The 18,839-nt window shown below is 46.1% G+C and overlaps 1 protein-coding gene across 1 annotated transcript; it reads right to left on the reverse strand.

The window, feature by feature from the left end:
- Nucleotides 1–1,375: 1,375 nt before the first annotated feature.
- On the reverse strand, nt 1,376–12,833 carry PGK1 (phosphoglycerate kinase 1). The gene is made up of 11 exons (XM_057370128.1): nt 12,696–12,833; nt 10,121–10,171; nt 9,111–9,266; nt 8,850–8,994; nt 6,620–6,723; nt 5,854–5,973; nt 4,961–5,075; nt 4,493–4,672; nt 3,792–3,969; nt 3,433–3,531; nt 1,376–1,835 (listed from the first exon to the last, which is right to left on the reverse strand). Exons 1-11 carry the CDS (start codon nt 12,758–12,760, stop codon nt 1,795–1,797), a joined length of 1,254 nt encoding a protein of 417 aa, XP_057226111.1. The 5' UTR covers nt 12,761–12,833; the 3' UTR covers nt 1,376–1,794.
- Between the last annotated feature and the right edge of the window lie 6,006 nt (nt 12,834–18,839).

Consider the following 18,839-nt stretch of genomic DNA (forward strand, 5'->3'; position numbering starts at 1 on the left):
CACAAGAATGACACAAAAAGGGGCTGTGCTGTCACGAGGCCTTGTTTGCCAGAGCCAGACAAGGAGGATCTGTTACAAAACACGGTGGAATGTTTGTTTTTGTAGTACTGGATTTCCAAAATCCATGGTCTTTTTGTGGCTGACAAGCCCCCTCCTTTCTTTGCCTCGTTCCTGCAGCTGTCGGAGGTCTGCACCCCTGCCTGGARAACATGAGCACAGCACAGCAAAAATGTGCATCATTCATGGGCCATCAGACAATGCTTGTGAGAGTTACAAAGGAGGGGAAGAAGAGACCACAGCACTGCAGCAATTTGCATTATTTCTACTTTCTTWGCAATAGTCATTTTTAGCTTTAAACTGTTACACATATGTATTTCATTGCAGCCTTACCACACTTCAGCATTACTGTGTTTTAATTCACACCTCCTTGTGCCCAGGTAAAATTTGGCAGTGCATCTGTTTCAACCCATGCTCTCCTTTGTTTTGATAGTATCACACACACAGAAATTAACTGTAAAAGCAGAGTCTGTGTTGTGACCTGCTGCYTACCTCAGGGATTCCCTCCATGGCTCATCCTGAATGCTTTGGGGGAAGCACCACTGTTGGGGATTCACTGGGAACCAAACCAGGCCATGGCTGCCCCACACCACTCACCTTTCCTGATCCAGCAGGAAGATCCACAAGCAGTTCAGCTGGAGCAGAGCTGTGACTGCTGACATCATCCAAAGCCGAGGCCAGGCGGAGGCTGGAGAAGTCCCAGGTTGGGTTTGGAGTGACCCTGCGCTCACCTTTGGGCCCTGCTGCGAGCACAGGAGCCAGCACAGGGCAGCCCACATTGAAATCCAGCTCCAGGCACTGGAACCACCTTGCTGGGCCTCACTGACAGCACCTGCAGTTCTACCAAGTGCTGGAGCTACACCCAAATCTCACTGTCCAACTGTGCAGTTTGACCACGCTGCCTTCAGTGCTTTTAGACCACAAACTTCAGCAGAGGCACATTGCAATTGTGTGCCTGGGACTTCATTTTTACCTATATATTGACACTAAATGCATTAGTTGTCTATTAGAAGACAGTTCTCTAGATGACAAGCAGTGGAACTTTTTTTCTTGACTTGCACATTCAAAATTTCATCTTAGTTTATTAGTGAGGGGCATTTAAGATTTAACATAACAGCACATCTGTAGCAATTTATTTCTTTACCAACCACGTTCACTTTATGATGACTGGGGGCTCATAGAGCCACTGGACAAACACAAAATTAGAAATACTAGAATTAGTGCAAATAGGAAAAATCACTCAGATTCCTGATGCTAGAACATATTTTAATGCAGACCATTCTAAAAAGCTGAAATAAGGACAATGTACAAACTCGGAGCACTTTAAATATGTTTATTCAGCAGCTATAACAACCAACCTCCAAAAAACTGGAGTCCCCTCTGGATTTCTGAACCGTGTCAAGTGATGAAAATGCCTCTAGGATGGAAGCTGGACAGTGCACTCCTTTCTGAGATATATATCTAACAGGGATTAATCTCTTTGAAAAGGCAAAATATAAATATATACACTCTAAATTCACAACAACAGTTTCAACTCACTACGTTAATTCAAGTGGGGTAACAGTGGACAAACCCACATCATGTAAACTGCAGTCGGAAAAATCTCTGCTCTCTGCTGCTCCAAGGTCCCGTTCCGGTTTACATTCTGGGATCTGCCTCTGGCAGAGCTGGAATACGGAAGCGCTGAAGTGTTGGATCTCAGGGGCTGTGCACGGGACCGGGAYGTGGGGCTCTGCTCTACACGCTGCTCAAGGCATCCACACCAGGGAGAACCTTACCTGGGGGCAGGTAAAACACAACAGCAGGGTTAGGAACACCTCTGTRCTCGAACAACTTTGCTGTAGGCTTGCAATTGCAACATTTAAAGGTATGTAATTCAAAAAATCATGAATTACAGGTTGAAAATGGAAGAGTTTGGCTCCACASTGGCCACGGTGTCACATGGACACTGCTCCACACAGTAAATCCTCCCTGCACCCTCCAACACACYCAGATGTCAGTGGAGAGACTCCTATCACAGCCCAGCCATCAATCCTCAATTAACAGTAATGGCACATTTCTGTCCAAGTCTCTGCTAGGGCCAGATCCAAACACCCAGCATCCTTTTCCATTAAATTTGATGGCAAACAGATTTTTGATTGCATTTAGGGAGTTGTTGCATACTTTCTTAAATCCCTAGTGGCAAATAAACAGAATTCCGAGGAGTGTGATGGAAATTTTAAGAATTAAGAGAAAAAGCCTCCTACGAGTCACAAGGATTTTACTGTGACTAAAACACCCAGGTTGAGACATTTAAATGTCTCTTTCCAATTGATGGAATCAAAGAACATTCACATCTTTGAGCACAAGGACCCAGATTATCACAGTGCAATGTTTTCCTAAGCATTTTTAGCTTTTTGTCTGACTTTAATAATGAACAGACACCATTCTGGTTTTGCCTTTTTTCAGAAAAGCAACTTTCCAATGCTCAAGCTGCACAATGGGACTAAATTGTAACACTGTTCACAACTCACTAGTTTGCTGGGTTTTCAAGCATTTTTCCCCCTTTTTTCATCTTTAGAAGCTTTTCTAATTAGCCAGACTTCCGTTACATTTAAAAGATCACACACACAAACCCATATTTTGGGCCAAAACTTAGACAAGTTTGTCCTTTTGAATACACAGCGTTTCCTTCGAGCCATCTGCATTCTTTCCCTTCCCCATCACTCCCTAGGCAACWGACACAAAAGCTCTGTCTCCCATCTCACTCCTGGAAACAGCAGCTGCAAAGCACTTTATTGAATTTTCTCCTCTCCAGAGAAGTTGACAGCACTGGATAATTTACACACACTGGGAAACGGCAAATTACCAGAGGAAATGGAAAGTCGTTTAGAGAACAATGTAMCTCATTAGAGGAATCCCGGCAATCCTCACCATTTTGAATTCCAAGTACCCTCGTGCAGGTTTGTCAGTGAGCACTAGGGGGCTCCCCAAAACCAAGAGAATTCCAAACAGGAAGAGACTTCTGGCAAGAATTCCAGACGGTTCTRATGAGATCTCCCCATCAGAAACCGGGCATTTTAAACAGCCTGGTTGGCATGTCCTGGGGGATCAGTTACAAMAGCCAGCTCCCTTTCTTACTTTCTATTACAGCAGTTTTGCTTTCTGGGAGAGGCAGGCTGTGCTGTTTGCAGGAATACTCTATTTTCCTTACTCTCCTCCTCTGTGAAGGCTACAAAAAAGCAGCAAGAGGAGCCTGTGGCTCCAAAGCTACACGTAACCAAATCCACATGGTGGGAAAGAGAAAACACTCCTATACTGCGCTTTCCTGACTACCAACGCATGGTAAAGCACCCAGAACTCCAAATTTACTCAAACAAAGGTAAGAGGATTTACCCTCTAGCAGCTCCAGGCTGGCACCACCTCCTGTGCTGACATGGCTGACTTTATCCTCAGTGTTCCACTTGGCACAGCAAGTAGCTGTATCTCCACCACCTGCAGCACAAACAGAATCCATGACACACACAAGAAATGCAGATTTTGTCCAACTGACGGCCCAYAGTTTCTCGGTCCTGCTCCCAAACACCACCCAGCATTAGTACACACAGCAGTTTTTAAAGCCCCATTCCATACCCAAACTGAAGSACATTGGAAAATCTGAGGAAAAAATAATTTGGCTCATTTTTAACCTGATGCTGAGCAGCAGAAGCTTCCTTTGTGCATTTAGAAAAACAAGAACAAACACAATTACTTACCAATAATGGTGATGCAGCCTTTTCCAGTTACTTCTACCACTTTGTCCATGAGGGCTTTGGTTCCTTTGGCAAACTTGTCCCACTCAAAGACCCCAACTGGCCCRTTCCACACGATCTGCTTGGCTCTTCCCACAACTTCAACGAACTTCTTCACACTCTCAGGGCCACAGTCCAGGCCCTAAGTGACAGAAGGCAGAGACACTGAGTGCTGACCCTCAGCTCAAACCATCCCTGTCTAGGCAGAAGCTGTCCCCTCACCCCAGGTATGAAACAAGAGTTTCTCTGTATGCACTGACAGGTTTGCCAGCAGGAGGGTGGAGTCCAGTGTGGTATTTATTTTATTTATCTTCCTAACACCAGTAARTCGATTTTAAATCAATGTAAGAGTCCTGAAGCCTGAGTTGGAAACCTCTGCTAAAATTCCAGTCAAATAAAAGGGATTTCTACTGCATTCAGCTCTGCAAGTTGGAGAGGCATTTTGCTGTTTTAATCCAAATCTCACAAAAGCTACTTTAGACTTAAAARTTCAGAACAAACAACAGGGCTTCATTTCATTAAACAAACAAGCTCTACAGAGTTTGGCTGCCCTCAGAAACATTTGCCAAGGCTCACAGTTACTCTTTCAACTACTTTTGAGAGGTATCCTACCCACCCTATTCCTTACTGCTTCTTCCCTCAGTCCCTTCCCCACTCAAACCTACCATCCAGCCAGCAGGGATGCCTGAAGCCACTGTGGCTTCCCCAGTCTGTGCGTTCTCGTCGAATTTGTCAGCAGTAATGAAGTCAACAGGCAGAGTGATCTTCACACCATTCTTCTCTGCCTTGGCCATCAGGTCCTTGACAATTTTTGATCCCTCTTCATCGAACAAAGAGTTGCCAATCTGAAGAAAACATTTGGGATAAGTAAGAGAGGAGTTTGTTTAGCTCCTGGTCATGACAGAAGAGAACATCATCAGCCAAACAGCTCAGACAGCAATTCTGGAAAGATTTTCTTAAAGCACATGGAGAGTCACAGCAGTAATCTGAGTCTTGCAAAGGGATTGTTMAGTAATTTCTCAGTGCTCCTACTCTTGCAGAGAGCTGAGATATCCAGTGCTCAATCCCAGGACATGTAAGGGGCATTCAGACCATGTTCTTCATTAGGAGAAGACACAGAATTGTTCTCGTACCTCCATGTTGTTGAGCACTTTGAGGAAGGTGAACGCCATTCCACCACCAATGATCATCTCATTGACCTTATCCAGCATGTTACTGATCAGCTGGATCTTATCCTGAACTTTGGCTCTGGTGAGAGAGAAAAGGAAAACAAATGAATAATGAATATCGTGCCTACGCCAAGRCTGTTCTACAGAATGATCCAACAGAAGAATTGTTGGGAATGGGCAGAATTTAGMAAGTTAGCAGGCCAGCATTTAAATTCAACTTACTCAAATGTTATTCATCCCTCAATTTCTTGTTTTCTATTTAAATATAAACCTCATTTGACACTTCARTGCCTGATTTCCCCTGAGTGCTCAGCCAAGTTAATTCACCTGATGAAATACCCTCGCAGAGCTGCASCACTGGACTGGGCACACACATGAGCAACACTGGCTGCAATTAAACATTTCTGCACCTTCCAGTCCCTTTGCACACCAGGTTTCTGCTGGGGCAGAGCAGGGCTCTGTTGCATAAAGAGAGGTYGTGTCAGTTTACAGAGGGCTAAGCCTGAGCACTCTGGTACCCTGAACTGGGGACAAAAGGTCACTGACAATGTCTGGGCCATCACATGGCTCTAACTGCTCTCCTGGCTCATCTGTGCAACAAACTGCTGGGGACTGGCTCAGTTTGGGGAATGTAAGAGGTCAGGAAAAACAGTGAGCAGCCAGATTGTATCCTCACAGAAAGAGGTTTGTCAGTTCCTCTCTAATCCGCATCTCAGATGTCAGGAGTCAGCTACAAATCTGAACTGTAGGTACACTTCAAAGGGAAGTATTTGTTTGAACCAGGACAAAACAACTTTTTGGCTTTCATTGTTAGAGGAGTTAGAGAAATACAGAGTCACAATGTTCTCGAGTCTTACCCTCCAAGAATTGCCAAGAAGGGTCTCTCTGGACTCTCRAGGGCCTTGGCAAAATAATCCAGTTCTTTCTTCATCAGGAAGCCAGCAGCCTTCTGAGGCAGGTTGACACCTACCATGGAGCTGCAGAATTAAAATAAAAAGTGAGGAAAGGAAAAATGTACATGTGAAACACCCCCACGTCTCACAGCATTGCAAAGCCAACCCTTTAGCCAGCTGCAGCCACCACCTGCATGAAAACACAAACAAGGGCTTTGTTTTCCTAGTTTGATAAGACAGCTGTACATGCTTACTTTCTGAGATTGGTTTTGCACAGAAATATTGATCTGCAAGACATTTATCATCTCAGCTAGTGATCCAAAACACCGAGGGACAAATAAGAACAGCAAAAACAGTCCCCCTTCTTCCAAGAGGACCTCTGCAGTCTGCAAGTACACATATCAAGCAAAAACACAATATGAAAATAATCACACTGGAGTGATTTATCTTTTGGGAAAGAGGGCTGTACAATTGCAGGACAATTTATACGAGCCCTAAGCACATAATTTTGAGATCTCAAAGTCTAAAAAAGTCAATGCAAGTCTTGAGATCTTGTTTCAGCTCTCTCCTGCTCCCAGAGGCAAACCTWAAAGGGCATACACTCATGACAACTACCTCCAGTAAATCCACTACTGACGAACAAACACAGCACAGTGATAGTGGGATAAACCCAAAAAAGGAAGTTAAAATTCCCTGATCTGAAGTTCTTCCTGTGGAAATGGGTACCCACCTGTGAGCTCGATGGGCAGTGCCAAAAGCATCATTGATATAGACATCTCCCAGTTTGGAAAGAGAGGCTCTGAAAGCCTCCACTTTTGCAGGTTCAGCCTTGATCTAAAACGAGAAAGAAGGACAAGTTTGTACCCTGACTTGATTCTGAATCAAAGCTCAAAGTCAGCAATTTGACTCATAAACCCAAAGCAAAGTCAGCTGGAGGAACTCATCAGTTCATCCAGTGGGTCACTGTCTCCCTGGGCTCCTTCCCAGTCCAGCAGGAGCAACAAAATGGTTTAAATGGTTTAAACTCCACTTTGAACTCTCCTAGACTGCTACTGCAGGCTGAGGACCGTTCCCACTTCTGAACTGCAGCACCACAAACCTTTCARTCTCTCTCCAAMAGATTTGCAGTGTTGTGTGGTGAACACAGGTAGCACAGRAAGGGTGTGGAGGGACAAGGCAATGCTGAGATCAGACTAAACAAATTCATACTCTCCCACTGAACAAAGAAAGCATGGTCTCCAAGTGCCACAGGTGAAAAGGATGAGCTAATGAAGGACTGACTTAGCAACTGCATTGAGGATTAACTGATAAATAGAAATAGTCTGATAAAAGGGCTGCATGCCAAAACAGGCCACAGTGAAAGCAGCCAATGCTGGAAAACCAGAGGTTAATGTAGCAGGTAGTGGAACAGATTATTTCTCTTAAAAGCCTTTTTCTCCATCCTCCAAGCATCCTACCAAATCCTCATGGGATGGCTGATGCAGTTCAGTTTTCCTTCCTYCCATGAAGAGACAGCAGAGCTCACTCAGACAGCAGGTGAGTGCTCAGATGTAGGTGACAGCCAGTTGCTGCTGAGGAACAGCCCAGAGTGGCAGCCCAGCCCCTCCCTGAGAGCTTGTCTGCTCTATCAGTTCATCATCCCACGGGAGGCCTCTGCCAGCACCCCGATGTGACACCACGGGGACAGTGGCAGGAAGGCACTCCAAGAGATAGCAGGGGTGTTCAGCACGGCTTTGGGAGCCCTTTTGAGCAGAGCCTGAGTAGGACAGAAGCCCAAGGGACCACATAGATTCTAGAACAATGCTGACAGCTCCTCCTTCACTCAGCAAACTGCCCRGCTTTACCGAGACCAAGTGTTCCAGTTAAAACCAGTACCATCTGTGAGCAAAACACGAGAGACTCTGACAGAGGGAACCACTACCATTGCATCTGCTTTTGAAAAACACAGTTTAAGAACCAGTCAGCCAACTGCAATCCTGTACTGCATCGCTGTTCCCACAGCACTGACTTGCACCTCTGGCAGGAGAGGCAGCTCTGTCAATGGCATGTCTCCTGCTGTGCTCAGTGCAGGCTGTGCTTCTATAAGCACAAACCCACCTAAACCATATGGAATAACAGCAAGGCACAAAAACAGTGGTTTTTTTTCACTATTTTCCCATTTTAAATTCTTGCCCCGCTCTTCTACCTGCCACCATACTTGCAGTGGCACACACTTCTAGCAGTGACTAATTCCAGATTTGCTCAGTTTCCCTCTGCCATCTGCACAGGCTCACCAGCTCTCTGCTGTGTTCCTTAGCTACAGGAGTCCTGTGTCAGCCCATAAAGGGCACCACTCAGTGTCAGCATTCCCTCCAAGCACTGGATCTGTGCAGAGCCAAGGCCTCTGTAAAGCCAGCGGGGTCACCAYCGCTAAGAAAAGCAGCTGTCTGGAGAAAGCACTCTGCTGACCTTCAACAAAATGTCAGAGGTGCAAGGCAGCCTGGTTCTAGATAACCACTCTGAAGAGAAGACAGGCTTAAAGGGTTTGATGATCCCTGTGCTGCAGAAATACTAGCCATATAATCAAAAAAGAAGCATCAATTTTATAGGCCTGGTGGCAACAAACTATCTCCAAATTGGTTTTCATTTTAGACATCCAAAAATGAAGCCTAACAAGCAGCAGTTTCTTGCACAGCTCTATTTTGTTTCTWTTTCCCTTTTTTACAGACTACACCACTTTTGACAGAATCACCTGTAGCCTTTCAGTTGTGCTGTTCCATCTTGGAAATTCACTGTATTCCACCCAAAATTTTYGCAAAATGGTGGGACACACTGACCTAAAGATGACTGACATCCTTTTCAGAGCAAATTTATAATCAGTGTTTTAGACAGGCTGCTGGGTCCTGGTCAATGTGCAGCAAAGGAGGTGGTGGTGGTGGTGCCAGAGCAGGCACACATGAAAGCCAGACTTGAAGCCTCACCTTGTTCCCTGAAGCATCCTTCCCTTTCCCTTCCTCTTCAACATGGAATCGGAGGTTCTCCAGCAGGATGACTGAGCCAGCAGCAGGATTAGCACAAGCCTTCTCCACCTCAGGGCCAACACAATCCTTCAGGAACAACACCTCCCTGCAAACACGAGATATACACTGTAACCTCAGCAGTGACTTCACAGCAGAAAGGAAAACTCTCAGGTGCCCTGACAGGGAGGGTCTGATGTACACCAGGCTGCTCTTCCACCTCACCTGCCCAGGAGTGCCTTCAGCTCCACAGCTACTGGGGCCAAGGAGAACTTGTCAGGCATGGSGACACCGTCAGGGCGGCCCAGGTGACTCATGAGAACCACGGACTTGGCTCCATGGTCCAAGCAGTGCTTGATGGTAGGAACAGCAGCCTTGATTCTGTAATGACACRGGACAAATTAATAAGGATTCAATTAGAGTTAACCAGGCAAGAGGATTAGTATCACTTACACTAGAGTTCTAGGAGTTGTCCCTCAGAAATAACAAAAACAGAGAACAAGAGCTGGGCAGTACAATGGCTCAACAAAACATCAACAAAATTCTCTATCCCAGCCTGTCTTCATGTTTCACTGTTATCTTCGAAGCAATGTAGGACACAGAAGTAAAATGCATTTTGTAATCTAAATTCTGCTGATTGCTCARCTAAGAAATGCCAGGAGACATTTGAACACTACCAGGCTTCCTGGGCTCCTCTGTGATCCTGCACCAACAGAGAAATGATGAGCAGCGAGCAATTGYGGTGAACAAAACTGGCACCTCCCTGCAAGTGGCAAACAAGCAGGGCAAGACATCTGGCACCACTATTTCTAAACTCCAGGACTTAGTGTGCTGCACGGCAACAATTATTCTAACAAAGACAACAAATTAACACAGCCCCAGGGTAGCAGGAGGCACAGACTTCTGGATATTAACAAAAACAGATTATTTTCACACATAGCCTAAGGGATGTGGCTGKGAAATGGTCATAACCAACTCCACTTAGGAAGTTTAGGATCTCTAAAACAAGGGATTTTTTCCATATGCTTTCCAGAGCAGCTACACTGAGCATCAGTCTTGTAGTTAAGTGTAGTTTGCTCATAGCTGCAGGGGGTTTAAATTAACAACTGTTGGGCTTTCTCTGACACCTTTAATATTCTGGTATGGGCAGTGGCAGCTTAATCATAGTAAAAGGGCTTAAGTCAAAGACAAAGCACATTTTGGGACCTTCATTTGGGATGGAAATTACAGCTCACCTCTGATTGTTGGTTATTTTGTTATCCTTCATTGGAACATTGAAGTCAACCCTAGGAAAAAAAAACAGAGAAAAAATTAAATATTCAACAAATTAATTTTATTATTTTTTTTTATTTAATTTTAAATATTCAACAAATGAATGAGGGAACCTGCCAGTAAAGAGGCTGGATAGAAAGCAACGTTACAATTAGAGAAAGATGTTCAGCTCTGCCCTGTCCACAAGTTCCATTCTGAAATCAGTTTCAGACATTTCTGCTTAGGATAATAGAGCACAAACACTGTTGAAATAACTCAGGAAAGCTGGGCCACCAATACATCCTAATGTTCAGGACCAGAGCAGCAGTGATGCTGAGCAGGATCTGAACTTTTTATTTTTAAACAGATTTCAGATCCCCAACGAGGAGCATCCAAAGGAAAGGGAATGAACAATGATTAGTAACCTTGTATTCTCTAATGAGGCTTCTAAAATACTTGGCTGGACGATTGTGGCCAGCAGGCAGTTCAAGGAAGCTTTAATTTCTGTCCTCTGCAGCTCTAATCTCCCTGCAGCCGAGTGCTGTGGCTTAACACATTCTCCCTGGAAGACCTGACTTGGATCTTGAGGTAACTTCCTTACTGGTGCCAGCTGAAGGGCTGGAAGGGAGGAGTTTCAGCAGCCCRTTCTCCTGGCATCCCTTGTGCCCATGTGCAGGAAGCTGCATTGCATAACCAGAGAGGCAGAAATTGCTCACTGAGCTACACGAGGGCACACCCATGGCTGGGACAGCGAATGGCAGAGAGCAGAGYGTGCATCCTTCATCATTCTATACATTAAAAAACATCCGAGTTCAGCAAGTTGCATGAATGAATCCCCCTGCAGCCCACTCAGCACGTGAAACAAATGGGAAGAAGGACAAAAGCTGCCAGCAAAACAGGAGTAGCTGAGCAGAAWGAAATTGAACTGGCAGCCCCACAGSACAGTGGTCGAGTTCTAGAAGAGGCAAAGAAAAGCACCATTATAGAGCCTTTATCCTAAAAGGAGAGAATAAAAGAACAGTTTGCTTTACAGCCATCAAAACTACTAAAGAAACACCCAGCTCAGCCTTCTTCCCCCCTGCAGACCATTGAAATCTGAGCTCCCCTGAACCTTTCTCCTCCCCATTCTCAACTTTTCCTGAAGCTTCGGCATTTCAGACCGGAAGCTAAGAAGTATGTAAGTACACCACAATTACGATGAACATGAGCAGAAAAAGAAGAAGCATCGATTTTATTACTACTGAGAGCACGTGGTGACGCGTTACAGAGAGGTGAGATGTAGGCAGGAAACAAAATCTGGCAGGTCACCTGCTGTGTTTGGGTAGCCCCTTACAGAATTACAAAGGTAGATTTGTGCATTAATAAACGGAGATTTTGAGCGGRCAAACCCAACGCATCCTCTGCCAACGCACGGCTGCTCTCTGTAACATGACTCAGAAACAGAAAAAAACCAGTCAGATGACAAAAAAAAAATTTAAAAAAAACAGGTATCAGAGATAAAAAGATCTTTTGTTATACCAGATTTAGGTAGTGCACGGATCCTCTGAGCAAGCTTCTTTAGTACTTGCTACAGAGACTGGTTTCTGATAAACTAATTTTTAGGAACTAGTTCATAACAAGGCTGCAGAGAAAAGGTAAAAAGAGCAAGTTGTCTGGCAAACTACGGTAAGAGAAGCTATACTTTTGCTAATCCCTGCCTACTAACAGAGCAGACAACACACACGTAGTAGTCACATTATAGTGACCTTGAACAATTTACCCCATAATAAGAGTATTTCGAGGAGCAGGACATGTCACGGTGGACCTTGGTGCCCTTATCTCCCAGGATTTGGCAACAATTCCAACATTAGGCTTTYAGGCACTGATGCTTTATAAATAAGCTATGAATGCCTATTTTAGGGTTTTAGACAAGGATGTGCTGAAAACACGCGATGATGGCCCATCCCTGGAAGTGTCCAAGGCCACRCTGAATGAGGTTTGRAACAACCTGATCGAGAAARGGTGTTCCTGCCCTTGGCATARGGTGGAAAGAGATGAGCTTTAAGGTCCCTTCCAACCCAGGCCATTCTGTGGTTMTARAATTTGATTCCCGCTGCAAAATGCTGAATTATTATTGGTATTTGGGTACTTGGACAGAGCCGCATCTTAACTCTTTTATTGCAATGCTTTCTGAGTTTGCAGTAAGKAAAAAAGTAACTAGGCAATAAGCATTTTTGGGGATAGATGTCTGGAATAAAAGCTCGGCAAGCTGGCTGGATTTCCCTTCAAGCCGCCTGTGGCCGGCACACGTGCGAGCGGGGTGATCCACCCCGGCAGAGCCGGGCCGGGATTTACACCCTGCCCGGCCGCCACGTCCCCCGCAGGGAAGCCGAGACGTCGCGACGATGGATGCAGGAGGCTCTCCAACACTTGGCGAGCGAAAAAAAATGAAACTAGAAGTGCACAGATCGACACGTGCCGGGCTCGGGGCTGCTGCCGGGGGGCACCGGCCCGGCCCCAGCGTGGAGGACGGAGCAGGGCGGCCCCCAGGAGACGCACATTCCCCCCGCACCGCCTCACCTCATGACAACGCGCTTGCCCTTCACGTCCACCTTGTCCAGGGTGAGTTTGTTGGAGAGAGACATGTTTACTGCCGAATCGATTCGCTCGACCCTCAACCGACCCGCTCCGCTTCGCCGCCTCCGCGTTCTGCCGCAGCGCCGCCCGCGCCGCCGCCACCCAGCCCGGCTCGCACCGCCCCTCCCGTCAGCGATTGGTCCTTGGGGTCCGTCTCGCGCTTCTATTGGCTGATGCTGCTGTCCATCAACAAAYGGCCCTCCCCTCGGGGGCGGGGCTGCGGCGCCAGCCCCGGTCACGTCCCACACGCAGCCGCCGCTCCCTGAGGTAGTCGCGAGTGCGCGGGGTTCGGTCCGTGAGCGGCCAAATTAACGGTTCCGGGCCTTATCTGAGGGAAAATTGCCCCTAAATGGTGTCTAAATGTATGTCGGCTGGTGGGAGTCCTTCAGATGAAGGGCAAGCACCTCACAGCTGAGCCATAGGCCTGGGGCAGGCCAAGCATCGACCTTAAAGGACGAAAGAAAACCCGGGGTATTTTTAAGTGACCTACATAAATACTTCTCAAGACAACTGGGGACAAAACAACCGTTTGAAGGGATACACCTTGCAGCAGCATGGTTTCATAGAATCGCGGAATGGTTTACTTTGGGAGGGACCTTAAAGCCCAAATCATTGCAGCCCTTGCCATGGCAGGGACACTTTCCGCCATCCCAGGGTGCTCCAAGCCCTGTCCAGCCTGGCCTTGGACACTGCCAGGGATGGGGCAGTCACAGCTTCTCTGGGCAACTGTGCCAGGGCCTCACCTCCCTCACAGGGAAGTTTTTTCTAATATCCATTCTAAACCTATTTCAGTTTGAATCCATTGCCCCTTGCCCCTTTACAAGGCGCTCCAGCCCCTTGTAAATAGTCTCTTTCAATCTTTCTAGTAGGTTCCCTCAGGTACTGGAAGGCCACAAAGCTTTCTCTTCCCCAGGCTAACAATCCCAAATTCTCTCAGCCTGCCCTCATAGAAGTGCTCCACCACTCTGATCATCTTGGCACCTCCTTGACTTGYTCCATGTCCTTCCTGTGCTGGGGACCCCAGCCCTAGAGGCAGCCCTAACCCTGCTCTCTGTTCAAAGCCATTGCCTGTTGTTCTGTCACTCCAGGTTGGTGGGTGCAGTCAAAAATCACCTGCCCCAACATACGTGCAGCCTCTAATGAAGTGCAGTGGGCTGTGCATTGGGCGACAATAGCACAGTGCAATGGACTGTACTGGGTGAAAAAGAAGCTCATGGTCTTTTGTCTTTTGCCCATAGGATAGGCCTTTCTGTTGCTGACAGGGTTATTTTTTTTGCCACGCTCACAAAAATGTACAGACACTGCTGAGAAAGAGGTGAGCTGAGTGCCTGACARCATCAGTTCTCTGCTGACAGAAAGGTGCTGGAGCTAGTCCAGAGAAKGGCAGCAGAGTTGGGAAGGGTCTGGAGAGTCAGTCCTGTGGGGAGCAGCTGAGGGAGCTGGCYGGGCTCAGCCTGGAGAAAAGGAGGCTCAGGAGAGACCTTCTCCTGACAGSAGGGTACAGCCAGGTGGGGAGCAGGCTCTGCTCCCAGGGAACAAGAGACAGGACCAGAGGAAATGGCCTCAGGTTGTGCCAGTGGAGGTTCAGGCTGGACATCAGGAAGAATTTCTCATGGAAAAATTTGTTAAAYATTGCAGTGGGCTGCCCAGGRAGGTGTAGAATCACCATCCCTGCAGGTGTTCAGCGAGTGACTGGATRTGGCACTGAGTGYTCTGGTCCATTGATAAGCTCGTGATTGGGCAAAGATCAGATTCAATGGTCTCAGAGGTCTTTTCGAACCTAAATGATTCTCTGATTCAAATGAGCATGCACTGATAGGAAATTAAACACAAAGGTACCTAGAGAGCAAAACTAATGCATTGCTCACCCGTGGGTGAAAACACCCAGCCTGGGGCAGAAGGGAGGGAATCTCCTGCTGCAAGACTTGTCAGAAAGCTCAGAAAAGCCTCTCTGGGCTTCCAAGACCTGTTAAAGGTGTCAATCCCAACAGCAACAGATGCTGAAATACACAAGGGGGAACAAACTGACAGGTGATGTGAAATCACTGGTGAGGTGGTCACCTATTAGGATGAAGAGACCCGGAAATATCCCCTTAGCTGGTCAGTGTGTGTCACKGTAATTTATATGATATTGCTATAAACTATACAATCAGGATTCACATTAAATTAGGWCCAGTAATGGTCTCAGTGTTGACTGCTGAGTAAATCTGGGGTGTACCCAGGGGTCCTTCTTGTGATGTAGTGACCCAAACTCAATCTCAGAATCATCAGGTRGGTCCTTGTAACCCAAAGCCCCTGGAAAAGGGTCGCAGTGTCCTCTGTGGGCCAGGACATGTGGAAGTGTCCATGTGAATACAGTCTTCACCGGGGCCCAGGGGTCAAATCCTGAACTGGTCATGGTTGCAGCCTCTCCTCAGGAGCTGGGATCACCTGTATGGAGCACAGCTGGCCAGAGCCACTCTACATGGCAAGCCAGAAGCACAGGATACAGCAGATGACCAAATGCTCAMCTTAGAGGGACTCTGGTGGAGGACATAAGGAAGGGGTTCTCTGGATCCACAGGAGCTGTAACTATTTAACTGTTCTGAAATTAATCCATTTCCGTCTCCCCGTTCTATTTCATGCTGTGCTGCTTTCTCCTAAGGCAAAGGTTAAATTCCTCCATGCTGACTCAGAAAGGAAAGCTCTTCCCAGCTGCAATCCACAACCCAGCTCTGCAGCACCTCCTGCTTTCCCTGGGAAATGGGTTCATTCATTAGGACAAGGCTTCATTTTCACAAGCTCACATGTCACCTCCTAGGGGTAAAAAAGTGTGGAGCAGGAATGTCACAGTGTGTGGTGGCACGAACACAGTAACCTGAGTACCCACAGCAATTTAGGATGGCTGTGTGCCACAGCTGAGGGAAAAGGGACAACAGGACACTTGTGAATCCCCAGGTAGAGAGGACATTCAGCAATAAASGACTAAGCGAGCCATAAATAAAAGTAAATAAATAAAAACGAGCAAGAGCGCACTACTCAACAGGACTAACTCCACTACAAACTATACACAGGTTAGGAAGGTGTTGGATAAAAGTCTGTAGAAATCTTGGTGCACTTCTAAGGATGATTGTTCTAGCAGAAGTACAGCCACAGCTCATTCAGTATTCTCTGTTTTTATCCTTGTTTTCTTTTCCCCCATTTTTTGTGTGAAGGACATGAGATAAGGGAACAGGGAGGATGTCACATGAGAACTTGTGGTGGAAGAACACAGCTCCAGATAGGATATGGCCCAGGCACCAGAATTTGTGTCTTATAAAGAAGTTATAAGGGAGAGGAGAGGAAATACAGGCACATATTCAAAGCTCATTTCCACGCTTGAGTCACCTCTCTGTCCTTCCCTCCTGTTGTGAAATATTTAGAATTTACTGCAAATATTTAAAGAAAAAAAGCCCATGCAAACAGTTCAACCCCTGCCCTTTTAAATTAACCAGTGCAGCAAAGCCAGGAGGGCAAAGGGCCGATAATGACGAACACAAGGAGCTGGGTTAGACCTGTGACCATCCTAGGAACTCATTCCTGGGAATATGAAGCAGCAGCTGTACTTTAGACTGGCACAGCCCTCTCCTGCAYGATCCTGCCGGCTTTGTTTAGTCAAAGAAACAGGACTGTGCACGTTTAGAGAGCCCACAGGCTGTGSTGCACTGGGTGAACGGGTGTTTGTGTGAGACAGACCGGAGGGCTGTGCTTTGGAGACCAACAATCTGCATCTTCATCTGTGTGGCATGACCCAGGCAGCAGAACTTCCTGCTCTTAGAACCACCCACTGCAGTTCAAGCTTCCCGTAAAAACAGGCTGCAGGACAAGGTCCGAGTGTTCTGCTCCCCTTGCAGTGAGATTGGCAATATTCAAGCACAGGGATTGATAGGAAAGATAAAGAGCATTCAGTCTGGAACTGTGGGAAAAGCTGCCTGAAAAACAGGCACAATCCTAATAAAAGTGTGCATCTCCTGGCTGCTCCCTCACCTGGCCAATGCCTGCACCACCTCACTCCCAACATCCGCAGGAACAAAGGGCGTCAGGGCTGCCCAAGCATGAAACTGAAATGAGAAGTTAATTAAAAAATGTTGAAAAATCCTTCTCTGTGTCCCTTTTCCCTGCACCTGACCGTGTGTGTGTGTGTGTACAGCTCTCCGACTCTCCTTAAAAAAACTATTTTAGAGACGTGTTTAATGGGATAGAGACAACCCAATYTTACCTGTCAGCAGTTTTCCTTCATGACTGAGCAGACATGGTACAAATTCACAGCTACTACGTAAATTGTCAGCCAACTGGAAGGAAAAAAACCCTAACATTGCCTGTAGCACAGTTCTGCTATCAAGGCAGATGCTGAATTTGGAATCAGAGTCTGATCTTAAGGGCTTGTCATACTGTTCTGCAGAGATGTGATTTAAAAACGTTACTTAAAAAGGGAAAAAAAAGAAAGAGCATCTTAAAAGATGATGTAGCCATACTGAACTGAAAGCATCAGGGAGTGGTTCAAAAATCCATGCAGAAACTGATTGCTGGAAAAAAGGAAAATGGATTCCATCAAGCCTGAAAACCTGATGTTGGAGGCAGTTGCTGCAGAGGCTCCAAAATTAACCCAGGCTCTCACAGGCTGCAGGAACATGGCCTTTCTGTACTTCACAAGTGCCCAAGAAAATAAATCCTACCATTATCTACAATATCATTTTTCCATCAGAGCCCAAGAAGCTGATATTTTACCCACTGGTTTTTACAGGGTATAAAATATATAAAATGAATGTACCTGTGTTTGATTAAGTAATTTACCCTACTTTTCCCTATCACAACCGTGCTATGGAATGTGAGAGCTCTGTTCACCCCTCACATGTGCTCACTGCCACCAAGGGAGGCGAGGCTGCTCTGCTCAACTAAACGGAGCTCAAGCAAAACTGAAATCAGGCTTGTAACAATTTACTTCGGGACAGCTCATGTTTTCACTCTGAAAACATCATTGACTTGTCAGGTTTCTCTCAGGAAAGGAGAGACATTTTAAAATTCCAGCAGAGTCTTAGTAACTTTTAATTCTCTATTAAACTTGGTGTTTCTTGAATCACAATGATGGGTGCAACCACAACTCTGCCAGATGAATGCAGAGATTTTTGTATCACAGCTTAGTCTCCAGGATTTGGGGTCTCCTAGCTACTTAATGAATTTTTGGTTTGGCTTTTCATTTATTGTTTTTTTAATTCAGCCAGAGCTAAAAAGAGACAGTTCCATTTGAAACAAGAAGCTTCATACACTGCCTTAACCCAACGTAACTCAAGGCCCAAATTACAGAATCCCAGCTGTTTTGGTTACTATTTCTGTGCAACAAACCTGCATTTTCAAAACCACAAGTGCTAAAACTGTAGGTTTCCACACCTGATGGGGCACCCTAGGCCAAAGGCAGCCCAAGATGATGAAATTACAGAGCTGTGTCTTAAAAAAAATTCAAAATTCTTCATCTTGGAACCACTTGTATGCAGCTTGAACCTGACTGCACTCAGTAACACCCAGTGACAGAACAAGGGTTAATTGGCAGAAGCCAGAATATGGGAAATTTTATCCTAACACARGAAACCCTTTTCACTGTGAGAGTGATTGACCCCTGGAAAGGCCTGCTCAGAGGGAATGGAAAAGCTACRAACCTCAGTCCTGGGTGAGCAGCTCTGGTTTACCTGCTGGGACAGGCTTTGATGTGACCTCCGGCAGCCTCTGCTATTCCCCCATTTGGTAACACAAAGAATGCTCCTACGTGAGATTATCCCACAATTTCCCAACTTTCACCAGCCCCACTTCCACAGACTCAGTGTTTGCTCAAGGCTGTGTTAGCAGACCTGGAACTACACCCAAACTCCAATCCTTGCCTGGTGCTGAGCAAGCAAAAAGTATTCAAAGGAGAAGAAAGACCATGATTTAAGAGCCTTCGGATGCTACATTTTTATTACACAGTTTATAATTGCCATTATAATAATGGAGGCACAGTCTTAAAAGAATAAGAAACGTGAGACAACATGTTTTGAGATGCAAAGAACTGTAACAGGCCTACATTAACATTCCAAC

Source organism: Malurus melanocephalus, unplaced genomic scaffold (assembly GCF_030028575.1).
Source record: "Malurus melanocephalus ecotype Western Australia unplaced genomic scaffold, MMel_1.1 scaffold_120, whole genome shotgun sequence".
NCBI classification, from domain to species: domain Eukaryota; kingdom Metazoa; phylum Chordata; class Aves; order Passeriformes; family Maluridae; genus Malurus; species Malurus melanocephalus.